The sequence below is a fragment of the Pelodiscus sinensis genome, chromosome 8 (genome assembly GCF_052426305.1).
Source record: "Pelodiscus sinensis isolate ZL-2025 chromosome 8, ASM5242630v1, whole genome shotgun sequence".
NCBI lineage: Eukaryota > Metazoa > Chordata > Testudines > Trionychidae > Pelodiscus > Pelodiscus sinensis.
Window position 1 is genome coordinate 11,761,077 of NC_143059.1, and position 13,575 is coordinate 11,774,651.

The 13,575-nt window shown below is 43.4% G+C and overlaps 1 protein-coding gene across 4 annotated transcripts in view; it reads left to right on the plus strand.

Moving 5' to 3' along the window:
* The window catches only part of LOC102460488 (uncharacterized), a 45,189-nt gene that overhangs the window by 9,211 nt on the left and 22,403 nt on the right, over nt 1-13,575 (plus strand). For all 4 annotated transcript variants that reach the window (XM_075934762.2, XM_075934764.2, XM_075934763.2 and 1 more), the window contains 3 exons: nt 1,790-2,132; nt 9,116-9,232; nt 10,352-10,593. In XM_075934762.2, the coding sequence (XP_075790877.2) occupies nt 1,790-2,132; nt 9,116-9,232; nt 10,352-10,593 (702 nt within the window). The remainder of the gene's footprint in view (nt 1-1,789; nt 2,133-9,115; nt 9,233-10,351; nt 10,594-13,575) is intronic.

The following is a 13,575-nucleotide window of genomic DNA, read 5'->3' on the forward strand; positions in this document are numbered from 1 at the left end:
TTCTGTGTTTATTTGCATTACAGTAGTACCTGGATTTGAGTGTCAGTGGGGCCCCATTGTAGCAGGCACTGTGCAAATTCCTAATAAGGGGCGGTGCAAATTCCTAATAAGAGATCCTCCGGAATAGGGCTTTATTCCGGAGGATCGGGCCAGTCTAGACGCTTTTTTCCGGCTTTTCCCAAAGCCGGAAAAAAAGCGGCGGCCATGTTTATTTAAATCCCACGGGGGATATTTAAATCCCCCGTGGATTTCCCTATTCCCACTTTCAAAATTAGCATGCCCCTTCCGAAGAAGGGTCCAGTGTAGACGTAGCCTGTGTGTTTGGCGAGGAGGGAGGGAAGAAATCTGTAATACGTCTGGTCACTTGTGCAGCTGGGAAAAACATTCCTTCCTGGACCCCCACATGTAGCCAACTGCAAACCAAAAGCCAAATGATTTGAAAATGTTTAGTTTTAGTAGGTACAGCTTTACACCTTCCTTTGTTCCTTTCTGTTCCATCATAGAGGATAGACATGTCATCCTGCTTTGCTCCAAATGCAGAACCCGTATATTTATTAAACATTTCTGTCTTTTCTACATTACTATTCACAGTTCTGTCATCTGTAATCTGCAATGGATCTATACCTGACATAGGTTTTATGTTTTTTCATGTTTAAAACATGCCGCCTTATTATCTTAATCCTGTTGGCTACTGATATGTCACTTATTATTTTAGCTTCCCTTATCAGTCACCTACACTTCTTCATTTATTCATTGATATTTTATTCCCATCTTTATATATAAATTCTTCATGTTTTATTGCCACTTCTGCATCTTCTTTTAACTATGATAGCTTTTTGCCAGGTATAACCATTTTGTCTGTGAAATTGTGGGAGTTTGGGACAGTCAGTAATTTTTGTTAAAATTTCCCACTTTTTAAATTTATGTTCCTAATCAGTTATGCTGACAATTGCTTTGTTTTGGAAAAGTGCTCCGCTTAATCACTGATGCCATATTCTTTGCACAAAAGAAATGTAATGATATCATGATCACTGACCGGTACCTAGGCAACTAATTTTTAGTACTGTAAAATGTATACTTTCCCCCCTCTTATTTTTAAGTGAGGGTTTTATTTTAATCCTAGTAATAAAGTATAGTTCATATCCTGGAGCTAAGTCAGACACTGCTGGTGAATCTCTTTGAAATGAGTGGGGGTATTTCTGGTGAAAATGAATGTAGAATGTTTTAAACTGGGGTTTAGGGAGCCATCGTCCTTTAGCTTCATGGTAAGACCCAATTATTAAAGTCAGCCCATCCCTGTCACATGCTGAGGGAGGGCTGCCAGCAGCATACTTTGCAGGTATCCAAGAGCAGAGAGGCAGACACCTGATGCATATGATATAATCACACTTGTTACTGCTATTGTTAGCTTGAAGGGAGTGCCATGTTACAAGCCGTTGGTGTTTTTTCCAGACTTTGGTAGTATTGCAAGCATAGTTTTTCAGCCACACTTAAACAAATGAGAGCTTTTGGTGCTGAACACTCTTTAAAAATCTGGCTTCATCCTCCATAGCAAGGGAATTATAATTCCTTGGTTTGTCCACGTGCCGAGTTATCTGCTGCCACCATGCCAACTGGCTAGTTGCATGAGTTTGCTATCCCCATGAAGCATGATAGACAGATACATTAAGGTATTAATGAACTGAGGCATGCAAGTGAAAGAGAAGATGAGGTGTGCTATCCTGTAGTTATCAGTCTTTTAATCATCCAGACTTTCACTGCTCTGTAACAAGGTTTCATTCTTTCATAGGGATAACCGGAAAGTGAAAAAACAAGATGCCCCAGCACGTTGTGAACTCCATTGCTATAAGGAGGGGCCGATTAGAAATGGCCATGTTGGGCAGCGGCCACCATCCATCAACCCCGAGAGACTGAAAGACTTTGGGGAGGAGGAATACCTGAATGGGGACGTGAAGACCTGGGAAATGAAGATAGTGAGCCGTAATGAGGAACTGCTCAGAGACGCCCTTGACCCAGTTGCTCAGCCGAACAGCAGACCTAGCCGGCCAACCTGTAATAAGCTGATTCGATTTGAAGATATTAGTGCTGCAGCTTTCAAAATCCAGAGTGGCGTCCAGAAAACCCCCTGCATGGTACAGTATTTACAATGCGCCGTTCTCCGAATCTCTCCCATCTCACTGGAGTTAGTGAGAAATGACAGTAGAGCATGCATTATGGGCAGCAGTTGTCTCTGTAGGATGGCCTTTCCAACAAGGTAGCTGATATCAGCCAACATTTATTCTTCTGTATTTTCAGCATTCTAAATTCACAAATGGTTCAGTGACCCATAGAAGTTAAACACTTGCCAGAAGGATCTTCTTACTTAGGCTACGTCTAGACTTCAAGGGTCTTTCGGAAGAAGCTTTTCTGGAAGAAGTCTTCTGGAAAAAACTTATTTAGAAAGAGAGCATACACACAGCAAAAGCACAAAGAAAAAGTGATGTGCTTTTTCAAAAGATAGCGTCCAATCAATGTGGATGCTATCTCGCATTTAAGTTGTGATTAGTTCGGATAGAGTGGCCACCAGGGTACCTGTGTTATTTCCTGGAGGCCTCTTCTTTCTAAATAACTCCCTCTTCTGCATTCACACATGCCTTTTTCCGAAAAAGTTTGTTTGGAAAAAGACTTCTTCCCCATAGAATCAGGTTTACCACTGTCGGAAAAATGCCTCCATTCTTTCAACTTTGTCGAAAGAACTCAATGGCAGTGTGGACGTGAGTATTGTTTTTCCGGAAAAACACTGCAGTGTAGATGCACCCCCTTGGTAGCAATAAACTGGGTATTGTTGTATCCCTTTTGGCAATGTTACACTAAAGGCTATGTCAGCACTTCTAGCATATACACCTTCTGCTTCACAATAGGCAGACATTTTTCAGCAAATCCTCAGATTTACGTTTGGTAGAAGATGTAATCTGTGTAATCCAAAGCAGAATATTTTTAAATCCACTTAAAAATTAAAATGATTAGGACCCAGTATCCCCATGGAAACTATGTAAAACTTTTGCTGCATCCTTTACAAAGCACTGATCTGACCCTTTATATTGCTGGTGCGTAAAGTCGGAGTTCTGGGTTGATGTCTCCAACATTGTGCATATTGGGGTGTTAAGCAAGAGCTGGATCCAGTGATCCAAATGGGGACTGAAAATCATGGGATCTGTAAAAAGAAAAATGGTTCTAAACATCCCGAGTTAAATTCTTTATGCAGCTTGTAGGGATCAGGGAAAGTATGGGGATTATGAATTTTGGGTGCTTAGCAGCCCAAATATTTTACTATCTTGAATAAGTGCACACAGCTCAGGATCACTAGCTATCTGTCTTTCATGTGTTCTCTGTTTTTGGTGGGACTTTTTTTCCTTGGACATTCAAGCAACAAGAAAGAATCAGTTGTTTCTTCACTATTTTCACTGTCCAAGGATTGAAATGACATGCGGGAATGCAGTATTCTCCCCTTCCCCCCCCCCCCTTATTTTTCTCTCTAACCATTCCACACTGCTCACAAGTGACAGAAAAAGAATGGGAAAAGTAGCGTATATTTTAAATCAGAAACATTGCTTTCAGCCATCATCTTTCCTTGTGTCTCCTATTATGTCCTGTCTTGTCAGTTTGTGGCGTGATGCCCAAAGCTAAGAATCCCTAACATTTTATATGCAAATGGCTCTGGGGAAGTGTGGGAGACATTCTCTCTGCAGAGTTACAAACAACGGGGTAAATCCGGTATTAGCGGGAATGGTGCATGGTAGAGACAAATTGTTCCATGGGTATGGTATTCCTTAGCTGTACAGTTGAGAATTCTATTCTGTTTTCTCTGACAGTGCCATTTAGATGCTGTGCCTAAATGAACACTGATGCTGACATATTACATTTTGGTTTATGTGCAGGGTATATATCAGAAAGAGTAGACAAGCATTTGTATTGGAGCCACTGAGTTGGGTGCATGGGTTGTATATATTTCAGGATGCTCAACAACTTGAGTTGGTATTTCTTCATCCGGTTCAATACTGCATTAAGGAAAGAAAATCGGAGCCAAGTTAACTTTTTGGTCTGGGTTCATAATGTGCAAATAATTTACCATTTCCTCACTGATTTTTGGCTGACTGTAAATACTGCTTCAGAGGGGTAGCCGAGTTAGTCTGTAATAGGAAAAACTTAAAAAACAACAAATAGTCTGGTAGCACTTTAAAAACTAACAAAACATGTAGATGGTATCATGAGCTTTCGTGGGCATAGCCCACTTCTTCAGATTATCAGAAATCCAGAACCAAGAAACCAATAAATACTGCTGTGGTTTTAAACATGGTTTTTGATTAATGTAACCTCCCTGAAAGACATCTTAAGTCACAGGAGTGCACAGAAAACATGCCTTAAAAGTGCTGGCAAGTGACAAGTTTTATGTAAAAACCGTTCTTTGTAAAGGCCAGACATGAGCATAACGGACATGGGTTATGACTGAAAAGAATGAAAAAGGCACCAGTGGCTAATAAAGTAAAACTGTAGATAAAGATATTAAATGGCAAGTTTGAATGTAGGGAACAGAAATGAGTCCATGCTCACGGAGAGCCTGGTCCTTCATTTCCATGCACCTCACACAATCACTTCTCTATGTAAAATGCTACTGCCCAGACTTATGGTGAAAATACATCCCATTTTGGCAAGACTAAGAATATTCCCCAACCTCCCCCCCCCCATTTTTAAGAGCTTTGTTCTGGCTGTTCTGACTCTTTTGGGAAGAAGTGGGCATGTGACCCATTTGCTGTAGGGCAGAGGCCCTCTTCTGTCAAAAAAGTGGGTGCAGAAGAACGTGCAGCGAGGCAAATGGTGATGTCAGCCCCATGCAGCAGACGTGGGAGGCTTCAGCTCCTACTGCTGCAGAGAAGTGAGATGCAGCGGGCAGGGAGGGTGGTGTGGTGGGGCAGAACTGGCTGCTCTGGCTCCCATGGCCCAAGTGGTACATGTGTGGAGGGTGACGGATGCTGCCACTGTGCAAGGCCCCCTCTAAGATCCTGGGCCAGATTGCTCAGGGAAAGAGGCAAAGTAGGGGCAGCGCTAGGGGAAGGGATGGAGTGTGGGGGGGGGGGGCCTTTCACCATGTCCCTCTTGGGGCAGCTCTGCCAGCAGAGGATCGGGGAGCACAAAACACTGGGTGCACAGAGGGAGGAGCTCACTGTGTGACTCCCTCGGGAACCAGGACTCAGTGGTGAGGCTGCAGCTGACCCTGACACACAGGGCCGGACTAACTCTTGTGGAGGCCATAGCTATTAGATTTTGTGGGTCCCCCTAGACTCTGGGGTGGCGTGATGGAGGGGGTTGTGGCAAGGGTGTGGGAGGGGATGAGGACTTCGGGGTGGGGTTGGGGTGTCAGGCGCGCGGCGTTTTCAGGGGGAGAGCGCCGGCCCCAGGCGCGCGGCGTTTGCAGGGGACGCTGCCCCCGGGCGCGCGGCGTTTGCAGGGGACGCTGCTCCCGGGCGCGCGGCGTTTGCAGGGGACGCTGCCCCTGGGCGCGCGGCGTTTGCAGGGGACTCTGGCCCCGGGCGCGCGGCACTTGGCAGGGGGAGAGCGCCGGCCTTGGGCACGCGGCGTTTGCGGGGGGCGCCGGCCCCGGGCGCGCGGCACTTGGTGGGGGCCCCGGCCCCAGGCGCGTGGCTATGGGGGGGTCCCCGGCCCCGGGCATGCGGCTATGGGGGGTCCCCGCCCCCTGGAGCCCAGCGGGCGAATGGCCACACCCCCTGACGCTCGGCAACCTCTAATGGTTGGGGACCACTGGCTTAGTGTATGGGGAGGAGCCAGGTGTGGGGTGAGATATGCTGCCCCTTGCAGCTGAGGAGCAATGGGTACAAGAAGCGGATGGAGTAGGGGGACATTTTCAGAACTTCTTCCAGCTGCGGCAGAAATCTGGGAGTAGGTCTGACCCACCCCCAGAAACTGTGCAGGGGAAGAAGTCCCATCTTCCCCAGCCCATCCAGGACTTGGAGCTGAGCCCAGAACAGGGTAGACCCCACCAGCTGGGTCTTCCCCCATCCCACAGTGATCTACCTCTGCCACCTACCCTGGGCACCTGAAACTTACTGCAGGGAAAGGTCTCAGGACTAATTCTTGTGGCTTTCCTTAGCTTCCCCATCAGAGAGCCATTTTTCTGCAGCGAAGCAAAGAAATCTGCAGGGATATAAATTTTGTGCACGCACCGTGGCGCAGAATTCCTCCTTGAGTAACCGGTACATTGGAGTCTTCCCTTACTCCTTTGCCTCTCCACCAACCCTGCCAGTGAGAGAGCATTCCATGTCATGTGCAATGCTCTGTACACAAGGAAGCATACTGATGCACCGACTCGGGAGCAGGGGGAATGGTCTCTGCTCCTCTGTCAGCATTGGATGGACCAGAACTAGCAATGCAGAAGTGAAAGGTTCCACATCTCATTACGAATCCCCTGGGCCATCTAATTGCCTGCAATGTGTGTTAAATGTTTCCTGTCTGAGCCACACCCATCATGTTAGGCACCCATGAATGTCTTCTCCAAAGCACCACTTGTGGCAAGGTCAGTAGAGCCTTATTTTCTACCTCTGCCCCTGAGGGAAATCAGGGCTTGTTAATCATAATCTGACCCCCCAGCTGCAGTACAGAATATAACATGCCTCGACATCTCTCCGGTATGGTGCCACTTCTTCCATAAAGACACTGATATTGAAAATGCACGTGCAGTATGGCCGACAGCCACCAAGTGTAAGGTGTGGGGGCCCCTGGCTCTGCGCCCCCAAGATGGGCAAGGCCTCAGGCAGAAGGGGTGGGGGCAAACGTAGTCAGCCCTTAGTGCCACCCAGACTGTGGCACGTCCCTCCCAGCCTTCAGCCTCACTCTGTGCGCATTGCTCCCAGTACGGTACTCTGGGAGTAATTCAAAGGGGGCAGCCGGGAGTGCGCATGTGTGTGCACCCGCATGCGCGCACACACACACACCCAACCAGCAGGACTGTGTGTGTGCATGCAGATGTAAAGAGTTGAAGCAATAAGCTCATGTGATTGTTTTGGTTCTTGTTGCACATGCTGTTTATGTTACCGCAGCAACGGCAGGCCCCAGCTGAGAACAGGGCCCCAGGGCACTAGATGCTGTATATACCTATGGTAAGAGACCGTCCCTGCCCTATACAGATTACAGCCCTGAGTAGGCACAACAAATATAAGAAAAGGAAAAACCACACACATAGGGTTGCCAGTTTTGATTGGATGTATTCCTGGAGGCTTCATCAAATGATTTAATCTTTAATTAAAGATTAATTTTTAATCCCTTGAGTGTCCAGGACAAACTTGGCAGTTTGACAAATCTAGGTGCACAAGGTCAGGATATATCTGGGAATAGACAGTTGTTATTACTATGAGGACTATAATCATTATCGTAGTGTGTGTAATATGCATATACATACACTACAATAATGATTATAGTCCTCATTGTGTGTGTGTGTGTGTGTGTGTGTGTGTATACACACACACACACACACACACACACACACACACACACACACACATATTTAAAATGTGGGTATATAGGCTTCATGGAGGAAGGTAAGGAAAAATTTGAAGAGGAGGCCTACTAGTTAAAAAGTCACATCATTAATGCAAAGTGTAGATGTAGCCTGAGTTAGATGAGCACCTACAAATAGCTTAATTGAAATAAATTCTAAGAAAAAAATAGATCTTTCTGATTTCTATAAAATGTACTGCACTCTAAAGTCCAACAATCTATAAAATCTCTTACCAAAACTGTTCAGTGGTCATAATGAATATTGCATGATACACTGAAAAATATATAGAGATTAAATATATATTGTCCTGGTATATACTTAAAATAACATAACCTCTTCGTTCTCTGTCCTCAATTAGGGCCTGATCTCAAACTCATAATCCTTATGCCTATCTTAAATCAGTGGAAGTCAGGTCTCTGTTTTATAAAGTTGCTGTTTGCAGTTCATATTGCAGTTACATTCATACCAGATGACTGCAATTCAGTGGCAACTGAAGTGGTTTTGTTGATGTGGAGATGTATGTAATAAAGTAATATAAAACAAACACTAACTTGCATGTAGTATCCGTTTCCATGTGAGCGATGATGCATGTGTGGTATTATGGTAAGGTGGCTCCATACAAGGAAGGAAGTGTAAAATAAAACCTATAACTTTAAGTCTGAAAGGGGTAGTTGTGTTAGTCTGTGTCTGCAAAAACAAAAGCAGTCCTGTGGCACCTGAGACTGTCTACAAAGCAGCATTATTTCAGAATAATGTCAGTTATTCTGAACTGATGTTATTCTGAAATAACACAGAGCACATCAACCCAGCAAGCTATTATTTCGAAATAATGGCGAGCTGGACTTACTCTGACTCCTGTAACCTTCATTTCACGAGTCGTAAGGGCAGTGGAAGGAAGAGTGTTCTTCCTTTGACTTCCTGTTGCGTAGACAGCACCAAAAGCTGAATTCAGCTATTTTGACTTTAATTACACAATTGATGCAGCTGAAGTTGCGTAGCTTAATTCGACTTTGCCCTGCTGTGTAGATGTGCCATTAGAGACTAGCAGATTTATAAGAGGCCATCCCTGGCATAAGCTTTTGTGAGTAAAACACACTTCATCAGATGAATTGGAGTAGAAATAACTTCCTCCTTTTTTATACTAGAACTTATATATAAACCCTGCCTCTCTGCCTCTGTAATTTCCACTCCAATTCATCTGATGAAATGGGTTTTGCCCACTAAAGCTTATGTCCTAATAAATCTGTTAGTCATTGCCATAGGACTCCTCTTTCTTTTAAGTATCACTCTAAATATACCCAAATGACCTTTTACTATAAAATATGTGGCATATACAAAATGGTGCAGTATAAATATTTTATGGACCGTTGTTTGGCATGAGCTACATAACTCCCAGGAATCTTGGAAATTACACCAGACCATTATGTATTTCTAATGGAAATACGTAATTATATTTTCCTGGAATTGACTGATGATTGTGTTCTGGTAAAGCAAGTGAAAGCCTGACTTGAAATCCAGGCAGGTAAAATACCACTGCAACATAATAAACCTTTTCCTATGTTTTAGTATTCTAGACTCTCAAAGCAATATGGAATGGAGATCTATCTAAAGAAAGAGTTCCTTCAATACACAGGATCTGTAAAGGAGCGAGGTGTACTTTACCTGCTAACATCTCTACAGCAGGTATGACAAATTTTCCAACCCTATAAAGAACACACACAAAAAAAAGCCCCACATGTTTAACCTATATGGAACTTCATGCTGCAAAATTAAAGGTCACTGTATTATCTGTAAATCCTCCCAGATTTGTTGTATTTTCTCAATTAAGTATGTACAGGTGCGACAGTATGTGAATAAATTAATTAAAACATTGTATTCATAGCTTTCTTTGACACATCCACAACATTTTTTCATGAAATCTTATGAGAATAATTGAAGGAAAAATGTATACAGGCAGTCCCCGGGTTACATGGATCCGGGTTACATCAGATCCCTACTTACAAACGGGGTGAGGCAACCCCGCACTAGCTGCTTCCCCCCAACAGACCAGGGAGACGCGGAGCGGCTTTTCTCAGCAGACACTTCAGCTTGAGAATAAAGGACTGAGGGAAGTGAGGTGTGGGAGAATAAAACTGAGCTCTGGAGAAATGTTTGGCTAGAGTTTCCCCTACAATATGTACCAGTTCCGACTTACATACAAATTCAACTTAAGAACAAACCTACAGTCCCTATCTTGTACGTAACCCGGGGACTGCCTGTAGTGTGTAGAACTCAAAGCTTTTTCATGGTGTTTGAATGAGCTGATTTTGATGCATATTATATATTACTGGACTGACAAAAAAAATGTTGAATTCCCAAATTCAGGGTGGGTTCTGAGAGAAGAAGCTAAATTAGTGAATGGTTTTGGAGAGAACTCCAGCGGTACTTGAAAACTGGTTTTATCTCTCTTGTTGTACAAGATGTTACCTATCTGTAGAAGAATATTTAGGACACTTGAGAAGTGTTGATTTTTACAGCACCTCTGCATCATTATATTACAGAGAGGGAAAGTGAGGCAGAAAATCAAACATTTTTTCACCAAGTGCAGAGATGGGGACCAGATCTTGTATCAAAATCAGTCTGAGTTTGCCCCTGATTTCAACGGGAGAAGGAGTGAGCTTAGGGAATGTAGAGCTTCAATTTAAGCTCAAAAGTTGCTGACCCCTAGACCGTGTGTTAGGTCATTAGATCCCCTGGAGATGCGTATGCTGTGTACCCATTTTCTGTGGGACTGTGTGATCTAGAAGCAAATGTGTTTTGCAGGAGCAGCAGAGAAAGGGCGTGATAGTGGCTTCTGACAGTAACTTTTCCATGGCAGTCGCGTTCCATGCCTCAGAACTCCGCATTCCAGTATTTGTCATCATGTCAACCAGCACTTCGCCAGTCAGAGTGAAAATGTGCCGTGAGTATGGTGCCCTGGTGATCTCCTATGGCACTACAGCCAAGGATTCCCAGATCCACGCAAAGCGGTTGGCCCAAGAGAATGGCTATCTATACCTTGAAGAGTAAGTGGAAGTTTCATCAGATCATTGTTCTCTGCAAAACCAATTTGGTGTCCTATTTTACTACAACTACAACACTTGGCCTTTGCTCTCTAAAAAATGTCACTGTGCTGATAGTTTATGAAGCAGTGTTCGATTTCGGTCCTTTTCGTGAAGAAAACTGTGGTTATGCTGGACAGAATATAGTGTACAGCAAGGAGAGATTAATGGAATGCAGAGTCTTGCATATGAGGAATGATTGACAAAACTGGGACTTCTTCTTGAGAGAAGGCGATTAAGAGGTGACATGACTGAAGTATTAAACTAGCTAAGGATGAGTATAAAATTAGGCCTGATTATCTGTTAGAAGAAATTGGATAGGCCATATCTAGGGGACATTGTTTTAAAATGAGAAAATATATGCAAAAAATTCAAGAAGGAGCTGTGTTAGAATGGAACAGTATTTTTATTTTTTATTGTAAAATAAATGGAACAAAGAGGGTTCACAAGTCTTTCCTAATTGGTTCATCCATCTCTAGTTTTGAATTTTGGAGCAGAGTTACTGAATCATAGCTTTTCAGTGCACCATATGTCACTCACCGTTAACATTAACTAGGGCAGCAAGACTTCTATGTATGAATTTGGGAAGGAATATATAGTCTTAGATCAGAACTTTTCAAAGAAATCTAAGGGAGTTAAGTGCCCCAAACAAATGATTATTTTAAAATTTCCTTAGGTTCCTTTGAAAATTGCAGCCCAATTTAGCAACATCTAGGGCTTTTTGGCATCTCCTAGGCCTTGTGCCCAAGTAACTGGTTCCTCATTTACCTGTGTCTCACAGTCTCACTAACTTTGAACTGTGTTGCACCAGATGCAACTTTTACTAATGAGAAGTTTTTGCTCCTTTGGAACGCTATATAATGTAAACTAATATCTGCTTTAAATCAGGGTCTTAGCTTGGTTTATAAATCTGGCAACATTGACACAAATGTCTTCCCAGGTTGAAATATCCCTGCTGCCAAGAGGAGGTGCTTATGAGAATTTCTATAGCAGTTGCAGTTATAATTGATGACTGTAAATATCAATTACAATGTATAGATGCCACCACCAAGTGGCTTTTAATCACCTTGACTAATTCAAAACTAAACTAGAACAAAGAAAAGGAATCTGGTCTATTACTTTGTGTCATCCAGAATCTAAATTCCACATACAAACATCACTCAGCAACCAAAACTAAAAAGAAAGCACAGAGCTGTACCATCAAAAGATGCCTCACTCACTCTTTTGAGTGTGGATTTGAACAACATTCCTGAATGATGAATAGCAATAGAGATATAGCCGTGTTAGTCTGGTCTTGCTGAAACAAAAGTGCTGCATAGTCCTGTCTTTTGTTTCATTCCTGAATGATGGACACTCACAGGAGACATCCTCATGTGTAGCAGTATGTGATCCCCCTTGCTGGAATTCAGTCATGATGTCCATATGCATGCCACACTAGTGGCAGGAGATCTTTGAGCCACATGTCTTCAGGACATCAGCTTTACTTTTCTTGAAGGCAAGCATGTACAATAGCACGGTGACCCCACAACAACGTTGAAGCATGGATTACAGGGAGACTTGCAAACGCTTCTTCCATGAGTGTCCTGGGTTTTCGTATATAATTCCACATCCAAGTTCTGACCAGATGGGACTATAGTGATGAGCTTGCTACTTCAGGAAGCATGTCTTGTAGTACTCCGGGATAAAGATCTCTAGAGTTATGTCTGCATCAGTGGCACTCAAAGCCACCACGGGCCCTGAGGCAAGACATGTGAAGGGGGGCCTGGCTCCACTCCCCAGAAGGGGTGGCGGCTTGGCCAGAAGGGGAAGGGCCGGGGGCAGCCAGCTCTCTAGGGCTGTCCAGACTGTGGCCGCCCCCCAGCCGTCAGACTCCCGAAGAGCACCAGACACAGCACTCCAACACTCCAGTGGCAATTCAAAGGGCCCAGGGCTCCAACTGCTGCTGCCGTAACAGTGGTAACTAGGAGCGTCAGGCCCCTTAGAATCGCTGTGCAACTGTCCCTTGCTTCCCCCTCCCTACCTCTTGTCAGCAGGCCTGGTCAGCATGATGAAATTATTATAAGTTAGGTGCTTAGACCTTTGAGGATCTGAGCTCAGAAGCTTTGAAAGACAGGTAAAAAAACCCGTGCTTTGCAAAATTTGTAATATAATGTCTGAGATCGGGAGCTTATTTTCAAACACTGGGCATATGAATCCTACATTTTGGAGGTAAATAGGTACCAAAAAATTAGTTTTACATCACAAGTGCTAACTTTAGCGTCCAAATGCGAGATTCATGTTCTATTAAATTACTGTTTATGTATAAAGAGGGAAGTGAAAGAGCTACTTATATTTGCTTTTATATCTAAGCATGTAAAGATTTAAAAAAACATTAATGAATTAGTTTCATTATGAATCAAAGTTTTAAACATTAAAATAGGCTTGGTTTGGAGTCCTTTCTAAATGTTAGCAAGGAACATGGGACTGTTTAAAACGCCTGTCCAAGTTGCTAATTGGAATGTTCATCTTGATCTATGAAAGGCAGTCTAGCATTTGATACAGCTTTGCATTTCAAAAGCAGCTGTGTTTGTAAATTGAAACTTCCAGAGCCACAATCACCTTTGCAAGTTCTCATGAACTTCAACATGTAGATTGCAAGGGTAACTTTAAAAAAAAAAAACCCTCTAATTCTTGGTTGTGGGGAAAGTGTTCTAACTTCCTCTGAGAATTTTTCAAAGCTCCAATGGTATTTTTATCTTGCTTTACTTTTTAAACAATCATTAACAAAGGCAGGAGGGAGGACCTTTTGGTTATTGCCCTAGGTTGGGAGTCCGTTCCCAGCTTTTCTGCAAACTTCATGTGACCTTGAGCAAATTGATTAATCTCTCTTTGCCTCATCTGTAAAACAGGGATAATAATGAATGTTTCCCTCTCTGTGTCTTCTCCATTAATATTACAAATTGTTCA